This window comes from Somniosus microcephalus, chromosome 1 (genome assembly GCF_052327205.1).
Source record: "Somniosus microcephalus isolate GS21.2 chromosome 1, FLI_Smic_1.0, whole genome shotgun sequence".
NCBI lineage: Eukaryota > Metazoa > Chordata > Chondrichthyes > Squaliformes > Somniosidae > Somniosus > Somniosus microcephalus.
Window position 1 is genome coordinate 255,540,929 of NC_140987.1, and position 26,019 is coordinate 255,566,947.

The 26,019-nt window shown below is 45.5% G+C and overlaps 1 protein-coding gene across 1 annotated transcript in view; it reads left to right on the forward strand.

Moving 5' to 3' along the window:
* The window catches only part of mamdc2a (MAM domain containing 2a), a 249,100-nt gene that overhangs the window by 147,649 nt on the left and 75,432 nt on the right, over window positions 1–26,019 (forward strand). The window contains exons 7-9 of the mRNA XM_085992348.1: window positions 11,379–11,472; window positions 14,072–14,218; window positions 22,000–22,262. Of these exons, the coding sequence (XP_085848474.1) occupies window positions 11,379–11,472; window positions 14,072–14,218; window positions 22,000–22,262 (504 nt within the window). The remainder of the gene's footprint in view (window positions 1–11,378; window positions 11,473–14,071; window positions 14,219–21,999; window positions 22,263–26,019) is intronic.

Below are 26,019 nucleotides of genomic sequence, written 5' to 3' on the forward strand. Positions count from 1 at the left end.
AACCCTCTGAAGGGCGTACCGATAATGACAGCACAATGGCTACAGAGGTGGTCCCTTTTCCTAGGGGCACACCAATATGACATCGAGTACAAAGGAACTAAACAGCATGGGAATGCTGATGGATTGTCGCGCCTACCGTTGCCGATGGTGGAAGAAGAACTTGCAGTGGATCCAGTGGAGATATTCCACTCGACCATAGTCGAATGTCTCCTTGTGACGAATGCAAACATAGAAAAGGAAACACGAAATGACCCGACACTCTCCTGGGTCTATGATTTAACGGTGAAGGGGTGGCCAGCACATGGCGAACCACTGCTGCCAGCATTCTCGCCGAGAAGAGAACAGCTGTCAGTGTGCAGAGGAACCTTGATGTGTGGATCCAGAGTAGTAATTCCACCCAAATTGAAGGATAGAGTGCTCAATGAGCTTCATGAGGGTCATCTGGGAGGGGTAAAAATGAAGAAATTAGCCAGAGCGTTTGTGTGGTGGCCGGGAATCGATAGAGAAATCGAAGAGATGACCAAGAGCTGTACAGGATGCCAGAAGGTCCAAAACGCCCCACCACAAGCCCCTCTACATCCATGGGAGTGACCCTCATCTCCATGGCAAAGGGTGCACATTGATTTTGCTGGTCCATTTATGGACTCGATGTTTTTAATTGCGGTGGATGCACATTCAAAGTGGCCAGAGGTAATAAAAATGTCCTCAACCACCACAGAAAAAACTATCACAGTCTTACGAACCATATTCGCCAGGAATGGGCTGCCTGAACAGATTTGCTCCGACAATGGACCACAGTTTGTGTCTGAAGAGTTCCGGAGGTTCTTAAAGAACAATGGTGTTAAGCATTACACATCCGCCCCATATCATCCAGCCACTAATGGATTGGCCGAGAGGTTCGTTCAAACATTAAAGAAGGCTATCAAGGCAATGTGTAATGAAGACATTCCCCTACAACACAAGGTGGATAACTTCTTGTTTGCCTACCGGAATGCGACACATGCGGTTACCAACCAAACTCCAGCCATGATGTTCTTCAATCGAAGACTAAGATGCCGCTTGGATTTGGTTATGCCAAACATCAGAAGAGATGTGGAGAACAGGCAGTTTCAGAATATGAATGAAAGGCCAACCAGGAGTTTTAAGATAGCTCAACCAGTTTTGGCCCGGGACTACCGCACAGAGAAATGGCAGCCAGGAACGATCTGCACATGGCAAGGACCTCTAATGTATACCGTGGACATTGGAGAGAGCATTGTAAGACGCCATGCTGACCAGATTCTAGACTCACTGGAAAACGTCAAATCTACACCACGATCTGATACACCTGGTGATGAAAACGAAGTACCAATTGCATCTACCTCAGAATCGGTGATATTGGAAGCAGACGAACCAAACAACGACATTGATCCCGACTCAACTTTGCCAGAAGAACCTGATACCCCAAAGAGGGGTTATCCAGACAGAATCAGGAAGCCTCCTCAAAGACTGAATTTATAATTGCTTAACTTCAACTAATGTATCTAGCAACTGTAATTGTAAATATGTTATTTCATTGTTAATCGAATGTTATGTACTGTTTAGCTAAAAGGGGAGGAATTGTAGTGTATGTACTTTGCAGAAGGAACTATATTCTGCAGCCCCTGTGTACTGCAGTACCAGTAGTGACCACCCCTGTATATAAGCCTGTGTAGTAACATTTGCATGGTAGTTCCAGGTTGCCTCCATTCAGTAAAGACCTGTTGTAACCAACTCCTGCAGTCCGTGTCTCAATTATACACGGACATAATAGGGTTGACTCGTTCCTGTGACGCTAAGATCTGATCGACGTGGCGTCTCACAATGTTCTCCCCGACATCCACTGTGTACATTAATGGCCCCTGCCTTGTGCATATCGTTCCGGGTTGCCATTTCTCTGTTCGGTAGTCACGGGCCAAGACTGGTTGTCCTACATTGAAGCTCCTTGTCGGCTTCTCATTGATGTGCTGGAATTGTTTATCCTCAACATTTCTTCACACATTGGGTCTGAGCAAATCCAGACGAGATCTCAACCTTCGGTTAAAGAACATCATGGCCGGGGTCTGGTTGGTAACTGCATGTGTCGCATTTCTGTAGGCTAATAGGAAATTGTCCACCTTATGCTGTAGTGGAATTTCATCGTCGCACATGGCCTTTATCGCCTTTTTAAAGGTTTGTACGAACCTTTCAGCCAATCCATTTGTGGCTGGATGATACAGGGCGGATGTGTAATGCCTTACCCCATTCCTTCTCATAAATTTCCGAAACTCTTCGGACACAAACTGTGGTCCATTATCAGAGCAAATCTGCTCTGGCAAGCCGTTCCTGGTAAATATGGTCCGTAGGACTGCAATCGTTTTCTCTGTAGTGGTTGAGGACATTTTTATCACCTCAGGCCATTTCGAGTGAGCATCCACTGCTATTAAGAACATTGAGTCCATGAATGGACCAGCAAAGTCAATATGCACCCGTTGCCATGGAGAGGAAGGCCACTCCCATGGGTGTAGAGGGGCATGTGGTGGTGCATTTTGGACCTTCTGGCATCCAGAGCAGCTCTTGGTTAGGTCCTCGATTTGTTGATCGATCCCCGGCCACCACACATAAGCCCTCGCAAGGCTTTTCATTTTCACCCCTCCCAGATGACCTTCATGAAGCTCATTTAGCACTCTCTCCCTTAACTTGGGTGGAATCACCACTCGGGATCCACACATCACTGTCCCCTGGCATACTGACAGCTGTTCTCTTCTGGATGAGAATGCTGGCAACAGTGAGTCGCCATGTGTTGGCCATCCCCTCACCGTCAAATCATATACCCGAGACAGTGTCGGATCATTGCGGGTCTCCTTCTCTATATCCGCGTTCATTACTGGCAATCGTTCAATTATTGACGAATAAAATACCTTGATAGGGTCCACTGCTGGTGCTTCCTCCACAGTAAGAAGTCACACAACACCAGGTTATAGTCCAACAGCTTTATTTGAAATCACAAGCTTTCGGAGCGCTGCTCCTTCTTCAGGTGAAGTGGAGAAATGCATAAAGACACAGCTTATATAGTCAGAGAATCATGTCAGATGTTTACAGGTAACCTTTCCAACTGCCATTTATCACACCTCGGCAGAGAGATAATCACAGCAGTCAAAGGTGTGAATGGTGTCCAAACAGGTCAGTCAGGGAAACATTACATCAAAGAACAATGAGGTGGGGTCACAAGGGGTCAAATATTGCAGATGCTGGGGTCTGTATGAAAAACAAAAAAACAGACAAAAAACATTTTTTTTGGCTGGAAATCACAGCAGGTCCGGCCGCATCTGTGTAGAGAGAACAAGCCAATGTCGACTCGAGTCTGGATGACCCTGCATCAGGTGGGGTTACATGTAGCGTGACATGAACCCAAGATCTCGGTTGAGGCCGTCCTCATGGGTGCGGAACTTGGCTATCAGTTTCTGCTCGACGATTTTGCGTTGTCGTGTGTCTCGAAGGCCACCTTGGAGAATGCTTACCCGAAGATCGGAGGCTGAATGTCCTTGACTGCTGAAGTGTTCCCCGACTGGGAGGGAACACTTCTGCCTGGTGATTGTTGCGCGGTGTCCGTTCATCCGTTGTCGCAGTGTCTGCATGGTCTCGCTGATGTACCATGCTCCGGGGCATCCTTTCCTGCAACGTATGAGGTAGACAACGTTGGCCGAGTCACATGAGTATGTACCATGTACCTGGTGGGTGGTGTCCTCACGTGTGATGATGGTATCTGTGTTGATGATCTGGCATGTCTTGCAGAGGTTGCTGTGGCAGGGTTGTGTGGTGTCGTGGTCGCTGTTCTCCTGAAAGCTGGGTAATTTGCTGCGAACGATGGTCTGTTTGAGGTTAGGCGGCTGTTTGAAAGCGAGTAGTGGAGGCGTGGGGATGGCCTTAGCGAGGTGTTCGTCGTCATCGATGACATGTTAAAGGCTGCGAAGAACATGGCGTAGTTTCTCCGCTCCGGGGAAGTACTGGACGACGAAGGGTACTCTGTTGGTTGTGTCCCGTGTTTGTCTTCTGAGGAGGTCTATGCGATTTTTCGCTGTGGCCCGTCGGAACTGTCGATCGACGAGTCGAGCGTCATATCCCGTTCTTACAAGGACGTCTTTCAGTGTCTGTAGGTGTCCATCGCGTTCCTCCTCGTCTGAGCAGATCCTGTGTATTCGCAGGGCTTGTCCATAGGGGATGGCTTCTTTAACGTGGTTAGGGTGGAAGCTGGAGAAGTGAAGCATCGTGAGGTTGTCCGTGGGCTTGCGGTAGAGTGAAGTGCTGAGGTGTCCGTCTTTGATGGAGATTCGTGTGTCCAGGAATGAGACTGATTCTGAGGAGTAGTCCATGGTGAGTTTGATGGTGGGATGGAACTTGTTGATGTTATCGTGTAGTCTTTATGCATTTCTCCACTTCACCTGAAGAAGGAGCAGCGCTCCGAAAGCTTGTGATTTCAAATAAAGCTGTTGGACTATAACCTGGTGTTGTGTGACTTCTTACATTTGTCCACCCCAGTCCAACTCCGGCATCTCCACACCATCCTCCACAGTAGGCAGTGGCAGGCGTGATAGCCCATCAGCATTTCCATGCTGTTTTGTGCCTTTATATTTTATTTCATATTGATTCGCCCCTAGAAACAGGGACCATCTTTGTAACTGTTGTGCAGTCATCACTGGAACGCCCTTCTTAGGATTAAAGATGGAGACAAGTGGTTGGTGGTCAGTCAGCAAGGTGAACTTCTGCCCATGCAGATAGTGGTTGAATTTTTTTACTCCCCATTCTAGGCTGAGGGCCTCCCTGTCAATCTGGGCGTAGTTGCGCTCGGCTGAGGTTAGTGACCGAGACGCAAAGGCTACTGGCCTCTCCAACCCGTCTGGGAATTTGTGCGACAGCACCACTCCAATATCATAGGGTGATGCATCACATGCCAAACGAATTGGTAGTGCTGGGTTGAAATGGGCCAACACCTCTTTTGATGTGATCAATTCTTTACACTTCTGGACAGCTCGTCTACGTTCGTCGTTCCACTTCCATGGCACCCCTGTTTGCAGTAGGGTGTTCAGTGGGTGTAATACCGTGGACAAATTTGGTAAGAACTTATGGTGGTAGTTTACCAGCCCGAGGAACTTTATGAGTGTTGATCGTGAGGTATTGTTTCGAGGCTTCTTCTACCTCCATTTGCAAGTACGCCTGGGCTAGATCAATTTTGGTGAAGCGTTTACCTCCAGATAGCGAGGTGAAAATATCCTCAATTCGTGGAAGCGGATATTGTACCGTGTGAAGGACTGGGTTCACTGTCACCTTAAAATCCCCACAGATGCGGACCTTCTTTGGTTCCCCAGGCGTATTACTCAACGACCTCTTCATTACAGGAACGATGGGTATAGCCCACTCGCTCCAGTCTACTTTGGACAGTACTCCTGAATGTTTCAACCCTTCCAGCTCTGCTTCGACGGCTGGTCTGATCGCATAAGGCACTGGTCTGGCCTTAAGAAACTTTGGGCTTGCATTTTCCTCTATTTTAATCGTTGCTGTTATGCCTCTTAGTGTTCCGAGTCCCTCCTGGAACACTTCTTTTGCGTCAGTTAGCATTTTTGACAGTCGTCCAGGTGTGACATCATCATCCTTTTTGGCCTCAACCTTCAGTGCCTGTATGGAATGCCAATCTAATTGTATCTTCCGGATCCATTCACGTCCTAGCAGTGGTGGTCCTCCATCTGGCAATACATATAAGTCCATTTTAGGTATTTCCTGGCCTTTGTATATCACTTTCACCCTTATTTTTCCTTTGGGGTAGACTTTTTGCCCCGTGTACGTCTTCAAGACAATCTCTGTAGCTTTCAAGGGTATATGTGAAAATAGCCGCTTGTAGTCCCTTTTTGTCCTTCTCCTGTGGAGATTTCTTACTGTTGGTTTTTTTCCCAGACCTGCAGACTCTTGCTATGTGTCCTGCTTTTCCACACTGTCTGCACACTTGGTCCTTGAACCAACAATCCTTCTGGTCGTGTGTTCTTCTGCCGCTGCAATAACACTTCCCTGTTCCATAGGACATTTCATTGGTGCCATATTCTTGCGGTCTCCATTGTATCTCTGCAGCGCCCCTTGCGGCTGCTTCGTGTGATACTGCCATACTGAAAGCCTTGTCCAGCGTAAGATCCTTTTCTGATAGAAGCCGTTTCTGGGTTCCTTCACTTTGAAGCCCACACACAAACTTGTCCCTTAACGTATCTGCTAGTCCCACCCCAAACTGGCAGTGTTTCGATAGCTTGCGCAGTTCCGTTAAGTACTCAGCATTGCTTTCGTCTTTGTGTTGATTCCTTTTATGGAACTTAAATCGTTCTGCTATCAGCAGCGGTGTGGGGTTTAAGTGGTCCTGTAGGATTTCTACTATGCTTTCGAAATTCTTATTCACAGGCTTCTCTGGGGTTATTAGGTTTTGCAGTAACCCATAAGTTTTTGCACCCATGGAATTTAACAGAACCAGTGCTTTCCTAGCATCTGGCACTTCATTCGCCCTGCGGTACACCTCAATACGTTCCACATATGTCGCCCAATCTTCGACTTCATTGTCGAACGTAGAGATACTGCCACTCTTCGGCATCCCTGGGTGTGATTTAACTGTCAAAAATGGCGTCTCCCGCGCTTTCCCTTCTTCTCCGCTGGCACAAAATGGAATCTCCCACGCTTTCCTTTCTTCCCGCGCTCGCCCTTCTTCTCCGCTGCGGCTTCTAAAAATGGCGTATCCCGTGCTCTTCCTTCTTCTCCACGGCTCAATGGCGTCTCCCGCGCTCTCCCTTCTTCTCCCCGCGGACACTGTTCAGCCTTTGAGCCCTGGCTGTGCTCTGCGCGTTTTTTTTTTTTTCTGTGCGCCTTTCCCGTTTCCACCGCTCGGTCCTGACCCCGGCTGCTGCTTTACCCTCTCTCTCTCTGTTTTGTTTTTCCTCGACGCTGCTCGGTTTTCAACCCCCGGCTGCGCCCTGTGCGCTTCACCCTCTATCTTACCCCGTCGACGCTGCTCGGCTTTTTCTCTGCCGTCGGTCGGCTCCAGCTGCCGCTGTCTGGGAAGGGTCTGCGCTGTACCTGTCGTCAGTCTGTTGCTGATCGTCGTGGCTGGGGAACCAAGCCCGGCTCTCCACAGCCTCCCCTGCGATGTTCACTCTCTGCCGGATGACTGGGCGGTTGCTCGTGTCGACGCCCGTGTTTCTGGCCTCGACTTTCTTCCACCGCCCTCCCGGAGCGAATCCTCGAAGGGAAATGCAGAGTTGCAGGTAGATTCGAATCGACACTTGTCATCACTGTTAGATCCGTGATTCTTTAAATAGGATGTTTCCCCAAGAACTACACGGATGCTGTAACTTAACAATCAACAGGTGTTTACTGGAGTAGAGTAGTCTCAAGACTGAAGTACAGAAGCCTGCTCCAGCTTTATATACAGGTGTGGTCACTGCCGGTACTACAGTATACAGGAGCTGTAAAACAGTTCTCTCTTAAAGGTACATACACAACACCCGGCTCTTTCCCCATAGCCCTGTAAATATATTCCCTTCAAGTACTCATCCAATTCCCTTTTGAATGGTACTATTGAATCTGCTTCCACCATCCATTCAGGCAGTGCACTCCAGATCTTAACAACTTGCTGAGTAAAAAAAGGTTTCCTCAGCTCCCTTCTGATTCTTTTGCCAATAACCTTAAATCTGTGCCCTCTGGTTATCGACTCTACTGCCACTAGAAACAGTTTCACCTTATTTACTCTATCAAAACCCTTCATGATTTTGAACACCTCTATTAAATCTCCCCTTAACCTTCTCTGCTCTAAGGAGATCAACCCCAGCTTCTCTAGTTATTCAACATAACTGAAGTCCCTCATCCCTGGTACCTTTCTAGTAAAGACTTAAGGGGGAGAAAATAATAACAACAACAACTTGCATTTATATAGCGCCTTTAACGTAATGAAATGTCCTAAGGCACTTCACAGGAGCGTAATCAAACAAAATTTGACACCGAGCCACATAAGGAGATATTAGGACAGGCTTGGTCACAGAGTTAGGTTTTAAGAAGCGTCTTAAAGGAGGAGGGAGAGGTAGAGAGGCAGAGAGGTTTAGGGAGAGAATCCCAGAGCTTAGGGCCTAGGCAGCTGAAGGCACAGCCACCAATGGTGGAGAGATGGAAATTGGGAATGCATAAGAGGCCAGAATTGGAGGAGTGCAGAGATCTCGGAGGGTTGTAGGACTGGAGGAGGTTACAGTGATAGGGACAAGCGAGGCCATGGAGGGGTTTGAAAACTACCTTTACCTTGTTGGACTAAATACCTACTGATCTCGAAAGCAGCCCTGAGTGCATTAGAGAAACCTTTTCCTTCTTTGCCACTTCCATATATATCTTGTGCAGGCTGAATAAAAGATGCCAGGTTGGTACAATGGTAACTTTCTTGTCTTCTGAGTCAGAAGGTTGTAAGTCCAAATCCCACTCCAGGGCCTGAGTATGTAATCTAGGCTGATACTCCAATGCAATATTCCACTGTTGGAGTTTATCAACTTTTGGATGAGACGTTAAACCAAGGCCCTAGTTCAAAATCTGCCTGTTCACTTCAAAGCAATTTATTGGCTGCGAAGTGCTTTGGAACGTCCTGAGGATGTGAAAGGCATTATATAAAACTTCTTTCATTCTTTCCTCTATCTGGTTTCCACTGTTTGCCAATCTACAATATATTCCCAAAAGAATAACAGTTCCTCTTTTATTCCTTAGTTCTAGTCAAATGGATTCAGTTTTTGAGCTATCCCTACAGTTTACTGCTATAATGGGATCTTTGATTAACATTACCATCCCTTTTCTTTTTAATTTCTCCTCTATCTCACATGATTATTTTTAATTGGGAATGTTAAGCTCCTAGTTCAGCTCTTCCCAAAACCATATTTCTGTTAATGTTATTGTATTATATTTCTCTAGAAAAGTGAAGGCTGAGGAATGGCTTAACAGAGGTCTTTACAATTATGAAGGGATTTTATTAAGGTAGACATAGAGAAGATGTTAGGGAAGACTAAAACTAGGGACAATAAATATAAGGTAGTCACTAATAAATCCAATAGGGAATTCAGGAGAAACCTGAGAGAGTGCTGAGAATGTGGAACTTGCTACCACAATGAGTGGTTGAGGCGAATAGTGTCGTTGCATTTAAGGGGAAGCTAGATAAACACACGATGGAGAAAGGAATAGAAGGATATGCTGACAGGGTGAGATAAAGAGGGGTGGAAGGAGGCTTGTGTGGAGCATAAACACCGGCAGGGACCAGTTGGGCTGAATGGCCTGTTTCTGTGCTGTAGATTTTATGTAATTATATGTAATATGCCCCCAATTTATGCCTCCTGCACACCAATTTTATTAACAATAATTTGTACATTTGTGTATGTACAATTCAAATCTCTCTGTCTGGTAATTGTACTAGTTTTAATCCCTTTCCTTCTGAGCTGTTTTTTCCTCTTTACGTACCTCCATGTTTACATTCGGCCTGTGGTACTAAGAAAGAAAGACTTGCATTTATTCAGTGCCTTTCACAACCTCAGGACGTCCCAAAGCGCTTTACAGCCAATGAAGTACTTTTGAAGTGTAGTCGCTGTGGTAATGTATTTCAAACCGATGTGTGGACATTAGTTTTCTGATGGTGTAGAACAGTTATCTTCCCCTTCACTTTAGTTACCCCCTTCCTGCTACTCCCCAGTCCTTAGATAGCATGTGGGACAACAGCCTTATCTCTGGTTCTCCCAAAGCCAGTCTGCAGCTTGGGTTGCCAACTCTGGTTGGACGTATTCCTGGAGGTTTCATCACAGGACCTCCCGCCTCCAACTGGCCCGCCCATGCGTCCCGAAATTGGTAACCCAGCATGTCCATCCTCGCTGCGCCCAGCTTTCCTGCAGTCAATTGGACAGCGAACAGACTCTTTGTTACCCGATTGGATGATTCATGACTGTCAGTCAAACAGCCTTTTTTCTCCCCATCTCCTGGGTGTCGCTCGCAGCAGTGTCCTGGAGATTAATCTTTAATCTTTAATTCCCGGAGACTTCTGGACAATCCTGGGGGGTTTGGCAACCCTATCTACAGCGAATCATTAAGAGATGAGGTGATCAGGAGTCCAGTGTTGACTTGTCTGCAATTTTCCCTCTCCCTTTCACGTGAGAAAATATACAGGACAAGAGTTGTAGATAAATAGTTTCAGGCCTTTATGGTGAAAAGTGCAGTGAAACCTGTACAAACGGATCCTCCCATAAGACAAACACCTGCAGAAAATGGACACTTACTCACCGTCCTTACATTATAATAGAAACAAATTGCCCCTTTACACCACAGACACTCGCAAATTACAAACTACAGACAGCCTTCAGTGCACCAAGTCCGTTTACAATTTAAAACACGGGTCATGCAGGTTTGTGAAAGCAACAGCTTTTGTGGAATGGGGAGCTCTTTACCCAGCACCCATAGCAGCAGAGAAAGCGCTCTATCTCTGGGATTGAACGCTTGCACGGCTCTGTCCTGGGGTTAGAGAGGTTTTTCTGCCTCTATGGATGCTGGATAAAGAACTCCCCATTGGACAAAAGCCGTAACTCCCCATTGGACAAAAGGAGAAAGCAGGGACAGGGTACTGAATTTGGATGATCAACCATGATCGCATTGAATGGCGGAGCAGGCTCGAGGGGCCGAATGGCCTACTCCTGCTCCTATCTTCTATGTTTCTATGTAACTGCACCGGGCAACTCCATATCTAACTCCACCAGTACGTCAGGTACTGATGAGCTGCTAACAGCCCCCTACCCACCCCCTCCCACCCCAGCACTTCAAACATTCGCAGCTGTAGCACATGGAGGGAGCGGGTCCCGGACAAGGGTCTGCAGGACATTAATCCCACCCCAATTTGGCTAGGATCTGCCAGGCACTCCGGCCCTTGTGCAGGCCCCAATGTAGCAGATCCCAGGATCAGCACATCCCTCCTACTCTCAATGGAAAAGGACCCCAGGATGGCAATAACTGGGAAACCCAATGAACAGAAAATGAACTGAAATTACATCCCGCTGACAGGGCTCCACAATCAGGCACAATCCCAGGCGAGAGCGGAAAAAAGAAGGAACGCTGAAGGAGATACAGCCAATCCTGGGAATATTTGGCTCATCTGGTTTACTGTATATTGCAATGACCATTTTGAAAATAAGGACACCTGCAAATAAAGGACACCTGATGCAAGGCCCTTAGGTGTCCCTAATTTACAGGTTTCACAGTATGTGTGAAATCCAAAAACAGCAAGTCTCTAATGTTCTAGAGTTTTCTTGACACATTGTTCCAAGTTGTGTGAGTGGCTATTGATGTTTCAGATTGTATTTGAAGTCGCATTCAGCAGCACAAAAGGAGGTTATGCCGCACTGGATGACATCTCTTTCTCCCCACATTTCTGCAATAATAAAACAGGTTAGCGGTTTCATTTTCTTCTTGAGTTGGGTAACTTGTGAATAAGCTGGTACTTTACATCTCTAATGAAGGCGTTTTATGTGGATATTGACCCTCAGTAATATAAAGAGTTTCAAAGCAGTATCATGAGTGCTCAGGCTAATGGCTCATGAAGACACAGAAGCAGACCATACAATATGTCAATGACTACCCATTATTGGACCCAATTAAAACTATCTTGAGCTTGATTAAGCGAGTCCCTATCATTGATTAATTAATGATAGCTGGTGCAGTCCTGAGCCACTTAGATGGGAAAAGTTCCAAATTTGATCCCTTGTCATTGCTGAATTAGCTGATCGCAGCCAGGAGAGAGTTGGAGGGACTATGACAGGCTTCAGGATCCTGGGCTAAGAAGGAGGGGAGGGGGAATCAGTCAGGTTCCCAATCCTATGCTATCCAGTGACCTCAGCCCAAAAGTACCTGCATGTGGACATTGGATAAGAGTGATGGCCTTCCACCTCCCTTTCCCTCTCCCCGCCCTCCCCAACTAAATAAACTGCCAACACTCACTGTCTAGGCTCACAAATAAAGAATGGCCATTTGAGCAAGACATTTGAGGACTGCCTATGGAAATATTCCATAGAAATTACAGTGCAGAAATAGGCCATTTGGCCCAATCAGTTGTGTTGGTCTTTATCTTCCACATATCCCATGTGCCTGTCCTGTTCCCATATCCCTTAACCCCATTTACTTGCTCTGGCCTCTTGCACATGTTCCCCTTCTTTTGTCCCACCATTGCTGGCTGTGCCTACTGCTGCCTGGGCCTCACACACCCGACCCTCCTCAAAACCCACCTCTTCAACCAAGCTTTTGGTTACCCTTCTGAATATCCCCTTCTTTGGCACGATGCTTCACTTTCACCTCTGTGCAAAGCCTTGGGACAGTTCTTCTATGTTAAAGGCACTTTGTAAATGCAAGTTTCGGTTACTGCTCTCTCACACCTTCAACACCTTGTGTGCTGTTCTTCCATGCCGCATGCTCACTCCTCCCCCAATGTCAGCATAGGCTACTGCTGTGGTGGTGGAAACTAAAACAGGCAACAACGCACTGGGAAAAATCGTACTCATAACCAATATTCCCGCCCTCTTTTCCATGTGTGGTCCCTTTAAATGTGCTGCAGCAGCCGCGGTATCTTTTCCAGCGGCAACAGCTGGTGAGAAGCCTGCGCAGGACCTCCCGATCGATGTGTGGCCGCGTGCCCGCGCACTTTAGAGGTAACGTTGCTCATAACACCAAAAGCTGAGTGCGCTGTCTGTGTTGCAGTAGCTTTAGCTAGATTCGCCAAACCTCCAGGATTGCCATGGAGTCTCCAGGATTTAAAAATTAATTTGATGGACACTGATTGCGAGGAATACCCATTATGGGCGCATTAAAAAAAAATTCTTAGTCTACTTTTGTTTATTAGCTATAAAAATATTGGACTTGAAGGGGGGAAGTAAGGCTGTTTGACTGACAGTCCAGAATCAGCCAATTGGGTAATGAAGAGTCTGTTTGCTTTCCTTTTGTGCGGGATGGTGGCGGATGGACATGTCAGGTGACCAATGGTGGGAGCGTGGTGCTTGGAGACAGGATGTCATATGATGAAACCTCGCAAAACGCATTACAGCCACAGTTGGCAACCCTAGGCATAACCATAGTGTGAATGACAGTTAAATCGTCAATTTAAGCTTATTCCTACATATGACCTCACCGGCATCAGAATTGTTATCCCTAGTGCACTTGATGTTCTTACTTTTTATTAATTGCATTCTTTTCTGTCCAATAGCCTCACCAAAACCTTTACTACATTTAAAATCTATTTTAAATTCAGTGCCACAAATGTACGCACCCACCACAATTGAGCTGGACAAGCTAATGTCACATAAAGAAATAAATTTGTGATTTGTTAATTATTTTCTCTGTGGACAGCATCAGCTGGTAGATTTTATTTTAAATTAAGTTGCTAATCACTGTTTATCCATCCAATTTGACTTTGTTTTGGGACTGTGTGAAGCACATGACTGAAAAATCTCTCCCTTGATTTTGGTCCATAGCCACCTATTAATCATTGTGACTATTTCAGGTCTGGCAGAGGCTCAAAAGCCATGACTTATCCTGCAGTTGGAAAATAAAAGCTTTTTTTCCTAAATTCTTCCCTATAACTCCCTTACGTGTGAGTGTGAAGCTAACCAGGAGGGGAGGACACTGCCTCTATTTTAACCCCACGTACATCCCATTCTCATCGGGCGTGAGGGGGTGGCGGTGGAGGGGGGTTAAAATCGGCCCTCAAGCCAAACTCCAGAAAGTTTGAACAAGTCCCTATTGATCAACTATCCTACTCCATAAAACTCAGCTTTTTCTTGTAAACTTATTGTTATTTCTAGCTCGAATTGTTCTTGGGCAGTTATAGATGTGGTGATGGATTTTAGCCAGTCCCTTTGGCAGGGTTAGCTGTGTTTTTGAGTAGTATTGAATCGATACACATCTCAGTCATGTGGTTCTGCATTACTCTTACAATTTTTCTCACTGTATATAGTCTGTTCGATGCTGAACGGTATTTTCTGTTTTTTGTTGAATAAAGCACTGGTCTTCGACCCATCTCTGGCAAATTGCAACTTCGATCAAGGTCTTTGCAATTATTCCCAAAACCACAAAGATGGTTCAAAATGGACGAGACTGGTTCGGAAACCTAATGCATTCCGATTTGGAGACCACACAAGTGGAATAGGTAAGATTTAAGTTGCATCTGTATGGTGGCCATCTTATTATTCACACTCTAGTGTTCAGGAAAGGGATACAGTTATTATTATTGAACAAGTGTGATGCTCAACATCAGCTTTAAAGGAAGCTTTAAAGGGACACTGTCCTTATTAAAAAAAGACCAATTGGCAATCCTTTCTTTATTTATAAAATAAACACACAAAATAGTGACTAAAATGTTATTGAAATGCATTATCATGTCTCTTTTGCACAACATTATCATAAGAAAAGTGACACACTGTGCTTCTATTTCCTTCTTCTCTCGGGGATAAGGGGCTGGGATGGAGGGGGGAGTTGGAGTGAGGGTCTTAAGTCAAAAGAGAACTGAGGGAGTGGGTCAGGATACACCTCAGCTGTCATGCTATTTCTGGAATTGTAGCCTTAATTGTTACCAACTCATCTGAACGTGCCTGCAGCCGTGTTAGCCATGGCTTAGTGGGTAGCAGTCTCACCTCAAAACCAGAAGGTTGGGGGTTCGTGTCCCACTCCAAGGACCTGAGCGCAAAAATCTATGCTGCTGTGCCTCAGTACAGCACTGAGGAAGTGCTGAACTGTTGGAGACGCCTTCTTTTAGATGAGACATTAAACTGAGGCCCTGCCTGCCCTCTTGGGTGGACGTAAAAGATCCCATGGCACTATTTCGAAGAAGAGCAGGGGAGTTCTCCCTCGTGTCCCGGCCAATATTTATCCCTCAACCAACATCATTAATAAAAGCAGATTATCTGGCCATTATCACATTACTGTTTCTGGGAGCTTGCTGAGTGCAAATTGGCTGCTACGTTTTCTACATTACAACAGTGACTGTACTTCATTGGCTGTAATGCACTTTGCGAAATCCTGAGGTCATAAAAGATGCTATATAAATGAAAGTCTTTCTTTATTGTCTAGGCGGAGTGCAGAGAGGAAAATCAGGTCCCGGCAATGGAGCTTACCAGATTTATTTTTCATTTAAATTAATAGAAGGAAAATGAGTTCGGCTCCCCTTCAGGCAGGTGATCCTTCGCACCCAATTTTCATCTCTGTGCTCCACCAGGTGGTAAAGATGAAATTTTACCCCTTAGCGTTCCAAGTTGATGTGCCACAGAGTAGTAGGACATGGGTTTGTGGCCTCGATTCCCTACATGGCAAATTCCTGATCTTAGCCAAACTGTCAATGGATGCTAAGTATTTCTTCACAGCCTCAACTATTCCGATGCTTTCCTGGCTGACCTCCCAACTTCCGCCCTCTAGAAACATCAGCTCATTCAAAACTCTGCTGCCTGTATCCTAACTCGCACCAATTCCTCTTCACCCATCACCCCTGTGTTCACTGGCTCCTGGTCCGACAATGCCTTGAATTTAAAATTCTCATCCTTGTTTTCAGATACCTCCATGGCCTCGCCCCCCCTCCCTATCTCTGTAACCTCCTCCAGCCCTACAATTAGGGGGATTAAATACGTGGGGTTACGGGGATAGGGTGGGATATGTGTTGGTGTAGGGGTTACGGGGATCGGGTGGGATATGTGTCGGTGCAGGCTCGATGGGCCGAAATGGCCTCTATCTGCACTGTGGGGTTTCTGTGATTCTGTGAACCCTCTGAGATCTCTGCGCTCCTCCAATTCTGGCCTCTTGCGCATCCCTGATTTCCATTGCTCCACCATTGGCGGCCGTGCCTTCAGCTGCCTAGGTCCTAAGCTCTGGAATTTCCTCCCTAAATCTCTACGCCCCTCCACCTCTCTCTCCTCCTTTAAGACGCTCATTAAAGCCTACCACTTTGACCAGTTACCTGTCCTAATAAAAACAGAAAATGCTAGAAATACTCAGCAGGTCAGGCAGCATCTGTGGAGAGAGAAACAGAGTTAACGTACAGTATCAGGTCGATGACCCTTCGTCAGAATTGGAAAAAGTTGGAGATGGAACAGGTTTTTAAGCAAGTGTAGGGGCAGGCAAAGGGGGAAGGGGAGGAAAGAACAAAAGGGAAGGTCTGTGATAGGATGGAAGGCAGGAAAGATTAAGAGACAAAAGGGATGATGGTGCGAGGCCAAAGGAGATGGTAATGGGACAAGTTAAGAAACAAAAGATGACTCTAGATGAAGTGTAAATGGGACTGGCAGAATGATTGACAGCTGCCATTGTACCTGTCCTAATATCTCCTTATGTGGCTCGGTGTCAAATTTATGCCTGATAACGCTCCTGTGAAGCGCCTTGGGATGTTTAACTACATTAAAGGTGCTGTATAAATGCAAGTTGTTTTTATTGAGAGCAAAATAGTCAACAGACAAGTCACTCTTGGTTGGTTTGCCTACCATCTAGTAACTGGCTTGAGTGGCATGTGTAGAGGCCTGGAATCTACCAGGCTTCGCCATTGAGGAATGGCAAGAAGCCTCCAAAAGAGGTAAGAAAAATAAAATTAAATAAGGAAACACTATGAAGTTGCTACAGGAGGGAATTACATAGAAAGTACAGCACAGAAACAGGCCATTCGGCCCAACTGCTCCACGCCGGTGTTTATGCTCCACACGATCCTCCTCCCACCCCTCTTCATCTCACCCTATCAGCAAAACCTTCTATTCCTTTCTCCCACATGTGTTTATCTAGCTTCCCCTTAAATATAGTATATAGATAGTGTAGTGGCATTCCTCACTAAACATTTTCACAGCACAGATCCATCTTAGTCAAAATCAGTCATCCACCACTTAATTTGTGTTTGCTTGTACATGTGCATAACAGTAAATCACCGTTCAACTGTCTAAGATAATGTGGCTGATAGTTGTCCCAGAGTCAGGCAATAACAAACTTGGCCCAGTGTGCCTGTGCTGTCCTGGACAAACAGACAACAGATGGTTACATAGAATTACATAGAATTTATAGCATAGAAATAGGCCATTCAGCCCAATTGGCTCCACACAAGCTTCTTCCCACCCCATTCATCTAACTCTATCAGCATATCCCTCTATCTCTTCCTCATGCTTATCTAGCTTCTCCTTAAAGCCATCTATGCTATTCACTTCAGTGTGTTAGCTGTGGCTCTGTGGGTAGCACTCTTGCCTCTGAGTCAGAAGGTTGTGGGTTTGAGTCCCATTCCATGAACCTTGAGCGCAAAATCTAGGCTGACACTCCAGTGCAGCACTGAGGGAGCACTGCACTGTTGGAGGTGCCATCTTTCAGATGGGATGTTCAACTGAAGTCCCAGCTGCTCTTTCAGGTGAACATAAAAGATCCCATGGCACTATTCCGAAGAAGAGCAGAGGAGTTCTCCCTGGTGTCCTGGCCAATATTTCTCCCTTAACCAACATCACTAAAACAGATGATCTGATCATTGTCACATTGATGTTTGTAGGAGCTTGTTGCTGCATTTCCTACATTACAACAGTGACTACACTTCAGAAGGATCTCATTGGCTGTAAAGCGCTTTGGGACGTCCTGAGGTTGTGAAAGGCGCTATAGAAATGCAAGTCTTTTTTCTTTCAGTGTTGTGATTGGTAGCTTCCCAGGTTTTTTTCATTGTTTATATCAGAGAGACAGATGTCTCTGTGTGATCTGAAATTCATCTGGCAACATTTCTATGTGAATTGTTGAACATGAGGCTGTCAAGTTTAAGATAGAAAATTTCCTTCAGGCTATTAAGCTCCAGTAATTGTAATCCGCTGAGACAGCTGGGATTAGTGAGGATTTGGGAATGACTATAGATGTAAATTGAGCCAGAAAACTGGAATCCTAGCAAGGGTGCATGACTGGGATCAGTGGCTTATGAAAAGATAAATTGTGATTCCTAGGCTACCCAACTCAGTCAATGCTGCAGGCAGTTTATTTTGGATGTATCAATAATTTCCCATCAAATAGTCTATTTACTCAGAGAGTGGTGAGGATGTGGAACTTGCTACCACAGGGAGTGGCTGAGGCGAAACCGTAGATGCATTTAAGGGCAAGCTGGATAAACATATGAGGGATGCTAAAAATGAATGTTAAAAAAAATAATTTAATATCTCTTCTGCACTCAAAACATTGGAAGGATGATGAGCTGGCCATAGGATAAGGGCCCAGAATTTCCGATTGTAATGATAGCGAAACTGTCTATGTCCGCCGTCATTACTCTGTAAAACTGACAGCAACTTCGGGCGTCCGCACGTGCGCAGTTAAACACTGAAATCCTTAAGTTGCTGTTAATGATACCCTGCTCCTCCACAGGGTGCACTGTTGCAATCTTCGCAGATGGATTCAATTAGAAATCATTGATTTGATGTGAACTTCCACTTTTTATAGAGTATGTAAAAACTCTTGAAAAAGTTAAGCCTTGTTGAATGAGGTGTAACTGATTTTTTAATGGCGTACTAAGTCATAATTACTGCTGAATATCTTCTTTGGCCCTGAAAACTAATTTTATATTTGTGGAGTGTCATTTTCTCCATTATGATAAAAATTCCATAGATTTTTAAAATAATAAAAATTAATTTTTGTTTTATTTTGTTAAAGTTTGTTTATGATATTTCAGCTTCTACCTTAATCCCATGTGAATGTCCCAATCTTTATTTTGCTTTTTTGTAAAATGAATAAAACTGCTTGTTACTTCCTGGTTTGCTGTCGGTGAGAATTCTTCAATGTGATTGGCTGCTTAGCCTGCTTGAAGCTATCACTGTTGCTGGATGCCAGAGTTTCCCTAGAGTTGAAATTAATATCGGCAAAGGTGAAATCCACGCCACAGAGCCTGCTAAAAGTTTGTGGGTAACTTTCTTTGAGGTCAGTGGTGAGCATCATTCCTTTGCTGCTGACGGCAAAATCTGGGCCAACATAAATCTGCCAGAAGGCATTTTAATCTGACCTGCCTGTCAGGTATACTGACGGGATCGGGCACAATGCTGGTTTTACACCTTGCCCCAATTTTACTCTCGGTTGAAGTCAATATTGGGCGGGGTGTAAGACTAGTGTTCCCCCCAATCCTGTGGGATTCCCGCCCAGCGAGTTAGATTAAAATTGCTCACGTTCATTTAGCAAATTAATTTTCATATTTGTTCAGCACTTACATCAACAAAGGAATGCCTGGAAATTGCCATGAGCAATATTATTGTGCGACTGCTTAGTATGATGGTATGAAATTCATCACTTCACATCAAAATAATTCTTTGACTCCCTTGGCCCAATTTGAACAACAATTTTGACTCCAAAACTAGGGGTCATAAATATAAGATAGTCACTAATAAATCCAATAAGGAATTCAGGAGAAACTTCTTAATTGGAGAGTGGTGAGAATGTGGAACTCACTACCAGATGGAGTAGTTGAGGTGAATAGCATTTAAGGCAAAGTTTGATAACCACATGAGGGAGAAAGGAATAGAAGGATATACTGATAGGGTTAGATCAAGAGGGGTGGGAGGAGGCTCGAGTGGAGCATAAACACCAGCAGGGACCAGTTGGGCCGAATGGCCTGTTTCCGTGCTGTACATTCTGTGTAATTCTATGCAACTTAGGCTGAATTCATGGGCTGAATTTTGCCGGCGCTCAAAGGGCGGATTCGGAGGTGGGTCCGCTGTCAAAATGGCATTGATTGACAGTGGGGTAGAAGTCCGCTCTGAACCTGCCTCCTTGTTTATTTCCCAAGTGTCGGCTCTGCCTGTAGTTTGCAGACCTGGCACTAAGCGACGGGTTAGGCAATTGAGATACTTAAGAAGCTGCTTAAAGGTATTTAAGCAGCATTTTACCAGGTCTTAATGATTTTTCCATGTTTTTTACGAGGTTCCCGGCATTCGGGGATCACGTCAGGTAAGTGTGTCGGGTTCTCAATGACTCTGCATTGCTGTAAATAGTTGATGGCTGCAAAAGTGGTATAAAAGCTACCATTTCACAGCTGTTCAATTTCCAATCTTAGAGGTTGGAGCCTTCAGGATTTGGAATATACTTTTCAGCTTTATGGAGGTTTGAAATGTTTGGAGCAAATTCTCTCACTGTTGACAGATCACTTCTGTCATCTCAACTTCAGCTGCCATCTATTCCATCAGCATCGGTGCCCTTGAAAAATCTCACCTTTGTCCTCAGAATCCCACCACGATCAGCCACGTGTTTGCGTGGGTTTCCTCCGGGTGCTCCGATTTCCTCCCACAGTCCAAAGATGTGCTGGTTAGGTTGATTGGCCATGATAAAAAATTGACCCTTAGTGTTAGGGGGGATTAAATACGTGGGGTTACAGGGATAGGGCTTGGGTGGGATGGCTGTCGGTGTAGGGACCGGGTGCTAGGGTTTGGATGATCAGCCATGATCTCGTTAAATGGCGGAGCGGGCTCGAGGGGCCGAATGGCCTACTCCTGCTCCTATCTTCTATGTTTCTATGTTTCTAGCCCCAGCACCAACATCACCAGGCACACCAACATCACCAGGCACACCAGCAGCACCAGGCACACCAGCAGCACCAGGCACACCAGCAGTACCAACAACAGCACCAACCTTCTCCGCAATCACCTGATGCTGCACAGGACACAAGGCATCAGCACCCGAGCACATTGCTGCCCGGGAGGCCAGGGATGCCCTCACCATGGCCAGATTTACTTCACTTGACGCTGTACACCACCCCACACCAACACCATAAAGCATCCCTACAATGCCCATGCCATTTCTTTCACACTCATCACCATTGGGGGGGTACCGTTATGTCTCACCATTCATTGCAACTCATTAAGCCACTTCCTAAGGTGCACACAGATCTGTCCAAGAAGGCAAAGTGTTGAAAATAAATATTTCAATGTTTGACAACACATTAACAGAAACTTTACATGGACATTGGCGATAACACCCAACTGCCTACCCTTGTGTGTTGTTAGTTGGTATGATTGGACAAGGATGAGGGTGAGTGTGAGGAGTGGCTAGTGAGATGGGGAAGTGACAATATAGATAGAAAGGGATGGGTGGAGGTGCAAGGTAAGTTGGTGTGAGTAAGGATGTGCAGGAGTAGGGTAGGGAAGGCAGAGTGATGGGGATGTGATGAGTGGCACAGCAGGATGAAGCTGCGTGTGGCTTTGCAGTAACGTTTTATGATCTACTGAGATCATTGAAAGGTTTGCGCCACTGCAGCCAGGTCCTCCTGACAACATTCCTACTTGTGTCCTCCTGTGCAATGTGCAACCAGGCTGCGTTGGTCTCTTGGGGAGGTCTCTTCTGCCCTTTGGAAGTGAAGAGAACCTTCCTGCGTGCTGTGACTCCCTCCATAAGCATATGGAGGGAGTAATAGGAGAGCCTGGGTGCAGCCGTGCACCTTTGCAGTGCTTGTCAGTGTTTGCAGCACCTCAAAGCTGTAGAACACTGACAGCACAACTGTCAAAACGATTGTGGACATGGCCCCTTTAAGGAAACCGGCTGATGACGTGTCATCAAATGATGTCATCAGACCCCTATTAATTGGCCGGGAACCTCGCAGGGCTGGCTTAACAAGCCCCATCAACTTAAAATCTTGTTGGAGGCCGGATCGACACAGATGCGGGGTCCCCACATGCCACGGACATCGCCCATCCCGGATCTGCCGAGGTGGGAAAAATCCAGCCCCATGTCTCTGGCAATCTCCAGACTCAGATTTGAACCCCTCCAATAGCCTCCAGGGAATCAAGGGATATGGGGATCGGGTGGGAAAATGGAGTGGAGGTCGAAGATCAGCCATGATCTTATTGAATGGCGGAGCAGGCTCGAGGGGCCAAATGGCCTGTTCCTGCTCTTATTGCTATGTTCTTATTATTTTTATTTGCTCTTATTGTTTTATTTCAGTAACAGATGCTCTCTGACTTTTCATAGGTGGCTTTCTTATTTCCAATGCAAGATTTGGATACCAGCAGGAGTATGTGGCACATCTAGCAGGTCCACTTTTACTAGCCAACCTCCAGTACTGCTTGCGATTTTTTTATGCCCTGAATCATTTTGTAACAGAGGACGCCCTTGCAGTCTATATCTACGATGAAAAAGACCGCATTCAAGAAAAGATTTGGTCAATTCCCAAATCACCAACTAGAATGTGGATTCAAGCAGAAGTCAACTATCAAAGGCCGGAGCCCACTAAGGTAATCATTTATTAACCCAATACACCCTGGGCTAGGAAATGGGGGTGAGAATTGGTCAGAGTCTCTACTCCAAATAGTTCATCCAATGCTTTCTGCTGGAAAATGTATGTATGCGAAAGCGGGGTGTGGACAGAAGTGAATTTTACCGTGACTAACCACCCCACCTCCAACAACAACTACTTATATTTATGTGGCACCTTTAACGTAGTAAAACGTCCCACTCCAGAAGCTTGCACACAAAATCTAGGCTGACACTCCCAGCGCAATGCTGAGGGAGTGCTGCACTGTCGGAGGTGCCGTCTTTCAGATGAGACATTAAACTGACTGCTCTCTCAGGTGGATGTAAAAGATCCCGTGGCACTATTCGAAGAAGAGCAGGGGAGTTCTCCCCGGTGTCCTGGCCAATGTTTATCCCTCGACCAACATCACATGAACAGATTATCCGGTCATTCTCACATTGCTGTTTGTGGGAGCTTGCTGTGCACAAATTGGCTGCCATGTTTTCTGCATTAACAACAGTGACTGCACTTCAAAAAGTATTTCATTGGCTGTAAAGTGTTTTGGGACATCCTGAGGTTATGAAAGTCGCTGTATAAATGCAAGTCTTTCTTTATTTCTTTTATGGTCAGAAACTATTTAAAGGTAAGCATGCAGGTGCAGCAGGCGGTTAAGAAGGCAAATGGTATGTTGGCCTTCGTAGCAAGAGGGTTCGAGTACAAGAACAAGGATGTCTTGCTGCAGTTGTACAGGGCCTTGGTGAGACTGCACCTTGAGTATTGTGTGCAGTTTTGGTCGCCTTACCTGAGGAAGGACGTTCTTGCCATGGAAGGAGATCAGCGAAGATTCACCAGGCTGATACCTGGGATGGCAGGAATGACGTATGAGGAGTGATTGTGTCGATTGGGCTTATACTCACTGGAATTTAGAAGATTGAGAGGGGATCTCATCGAAACCTATAAAATTCTGTCAGGCCTGGACAGACTAGATGCAGGAAGGATGTTTCTGATGGCTGGGGAGTCCAGAACCAGGGGTCATAGTCTAAGGATAAGGGGTAAGCCATTTAGGACTGAGATGAGGAGGAATTTCTTCACCCAGAGAGTGGTGAACCTGTGGAATTCTCTGCCACAGAGGGCGGTGGAGGCCAGTTCATTAAGTATATTCAAGAAAGAGTTGGATATAATTCTTAAGGCTAAAGGGATCAAGGGATATGGGGAGAAGGCAGGGACAGGGTACTGAATTTGGATGATCAGCCATGATCTCATTGAATGGCGGAGCAGGCTCGAAGGGCCGAATGGCCTACTCCTGCTCCTATCTTCTATGTTTCTATGTTTTGCAACAGAAAAAACCATTTGGCAAGTCTAATTTTTATCTGTATATACAGTTATGTAAATAACATCAGATGCATCATTGGATCAGCTGTGTGGGAGGCAATCATCATAAAAAAATATATGGCTTTTCCACCTCCCCCCATAAAAGATTATCGAAAATATTTTTCATGAATTAATATTTTCTCTTGTGTTTTTAAAGTATGGCTTTTTTTCACATTATCATATTTGTTCACATTTTGGTATTTCGCAATTACTTACCACTAGATCAACAGCAAATGATAGTTTGGCTTGTGTCAGAAGTCATAAAAGAGTGTGCCAAGATTTTACACACAAGCAGAATCACTCGTCTGCTGTGAATAGGATTGAATGCCAACCCTCCAGGATGCCTGAAGCGCACAGTTTAGATAAATCCATCAACTATATCGAGCAATTGACAATTTTACTGCACAAACTATTCCTTATGATATTAATTAGATTTTTCTTGGGTTCAAATTCAACTAAAGATCACGTTATTAATTGAGCAAGTTAAATGTGTACATCACCACCAGGACCTCATTCACAAATTTAAGAATGGCAAACTATTTTCACCAACTTTAACATTCTTCTTTCCTGGTGTTCTTATTGATATTAGGGGAATGCTTCTGCTTAAACAGTGAGAGTAATGACATGATCCGGGACCTAACCTAGAGCAATTATTGAGCCTGATAGCTCAATGAAGCTGGACTAAGATCAGAGTGGCGTTTAAATGCACACACAATTGTGTGATGATAGTGATGTAAGTGTAAGACTGCTGCTGTGTAGTTCTGACAAAGCTAGTCCAAATTGGACCGTTTTTATTTTCATATTTGAAGCTTTCTTTTGAGGCCCTGGACATTGAGCATCAGCAGGTTATTTAGACTGATGAGAGTATCACAGCTAGTGCCAGTCTTGTCCTCAGCTGACACAGACGCACTTTCCAGCGGGGATCACTGGGCAATGGTCAGCACAAAAGAGGGTTGATGTTTTCCTTTCATCGCCCAGGTCCATTGTAGCAATGCAACTTCCATCCCTGCTGAAACTGGCCAACAGCACAGACCGAACTTGGCAATTTGCTGGTTTGTGTGGCTCAATCCCACACCGCATAGAGTGTTAAGTGTCAGCCTTGGCTAAGTGGTAGCATTCTCGCCTCTGAGTCAGAAGGTTGTGGGTACAAGTCGCACTCCAGAAACTCGAGCACATAATCCAGTCAGACACTTTAGTGCAGTTAAAAAATAATAATAATTTACGGTCATGTAGCACCTTTCATGACCTCAGGATATCCCAAAGCGCTTTACAGCCAATGAAGTACTTTTTTATGTGCAATCGCTGTTGTAATGTAGGAAACGTGGCAGCCAATTTGCGCACAGCAAGCTCCCACAAAAAGCAAAGTGATAATGATCAGATAATCGGTTTTAGTGATATTAATTGAGGGAGAAATATTGGCCAGGACACTGAGGCGGACTCCCTTGCTCTTCTTCAAAACAGTGCTGTGGAATCTTGTACATCTACTTGAGAAGTCAGACGGGGCCTCAGTTTAACATCTCACCTGAAAGACGGCACCTCCGACAGTACAGCGCTCCCTCAGTACTGCATTGAAGTGTCAGCCTGGATTATGTGCTCGAGTCCCATGGAGTAGGACTTGAACCCACAACCTTCTGACTCAGAGGCAAGAGTGCTACCCACTGAGCCAAGGGGTACTAAGAAAATGCTGGAGGTTTCATCTTTCAGATGAGATGTTAAACCAAGGCCTGGTCCACCCTCATAGGTGGGTTTAAAACATCTCATGGCACTGTTTGAAGAAGGGCAGGGAAGTTGTCGTGGTCAATATTTATCACTCAATCAACATCATAAAAATAAACAGATTATCTGGTCATTTATTTCATTGCTGTTTGTGGGATCTTGCTGTGCGCAAATTGGCTGCTGCCTTTCCTACATTACAACAGTGACTACACTTCAAAACTATTTCATTGGCTGTAAAGTGCTTTGGGACATCTTGAGGTTGTAAAAGGCACTATCACAATGCAAGTTCTTTTACTGCACTAGATTGTCTGCCCAGATTATGTGCTCGAGTTTCTGGAGTGCGACTTGTACCCACAACCTTCTGACTCAGAGGCGAGAGTGCTACCATTTAGCCAAGGCTGACACTTAACACTCTATGCGGTGTGGGATTGAGCCACACAAACCAGCAAATTGCCAAGTTCGGTCTGTGCTGTTGGCCAGTTTCAGCAGGGATGGAAGTTGCATTGCTACAATGGACCTGGGCGATGAAAGGGAAACATCAACCCTCTTTTGTGCTGACCATTGCCCAGTGATCCCCGCTGGAAAGTGCATCTGTGTCAGCTGAGGACAAGACTGGCACTAATTGTCATACTCTCATCAGTCTAAATAACCTGCTGATGCTTAATGTCCAG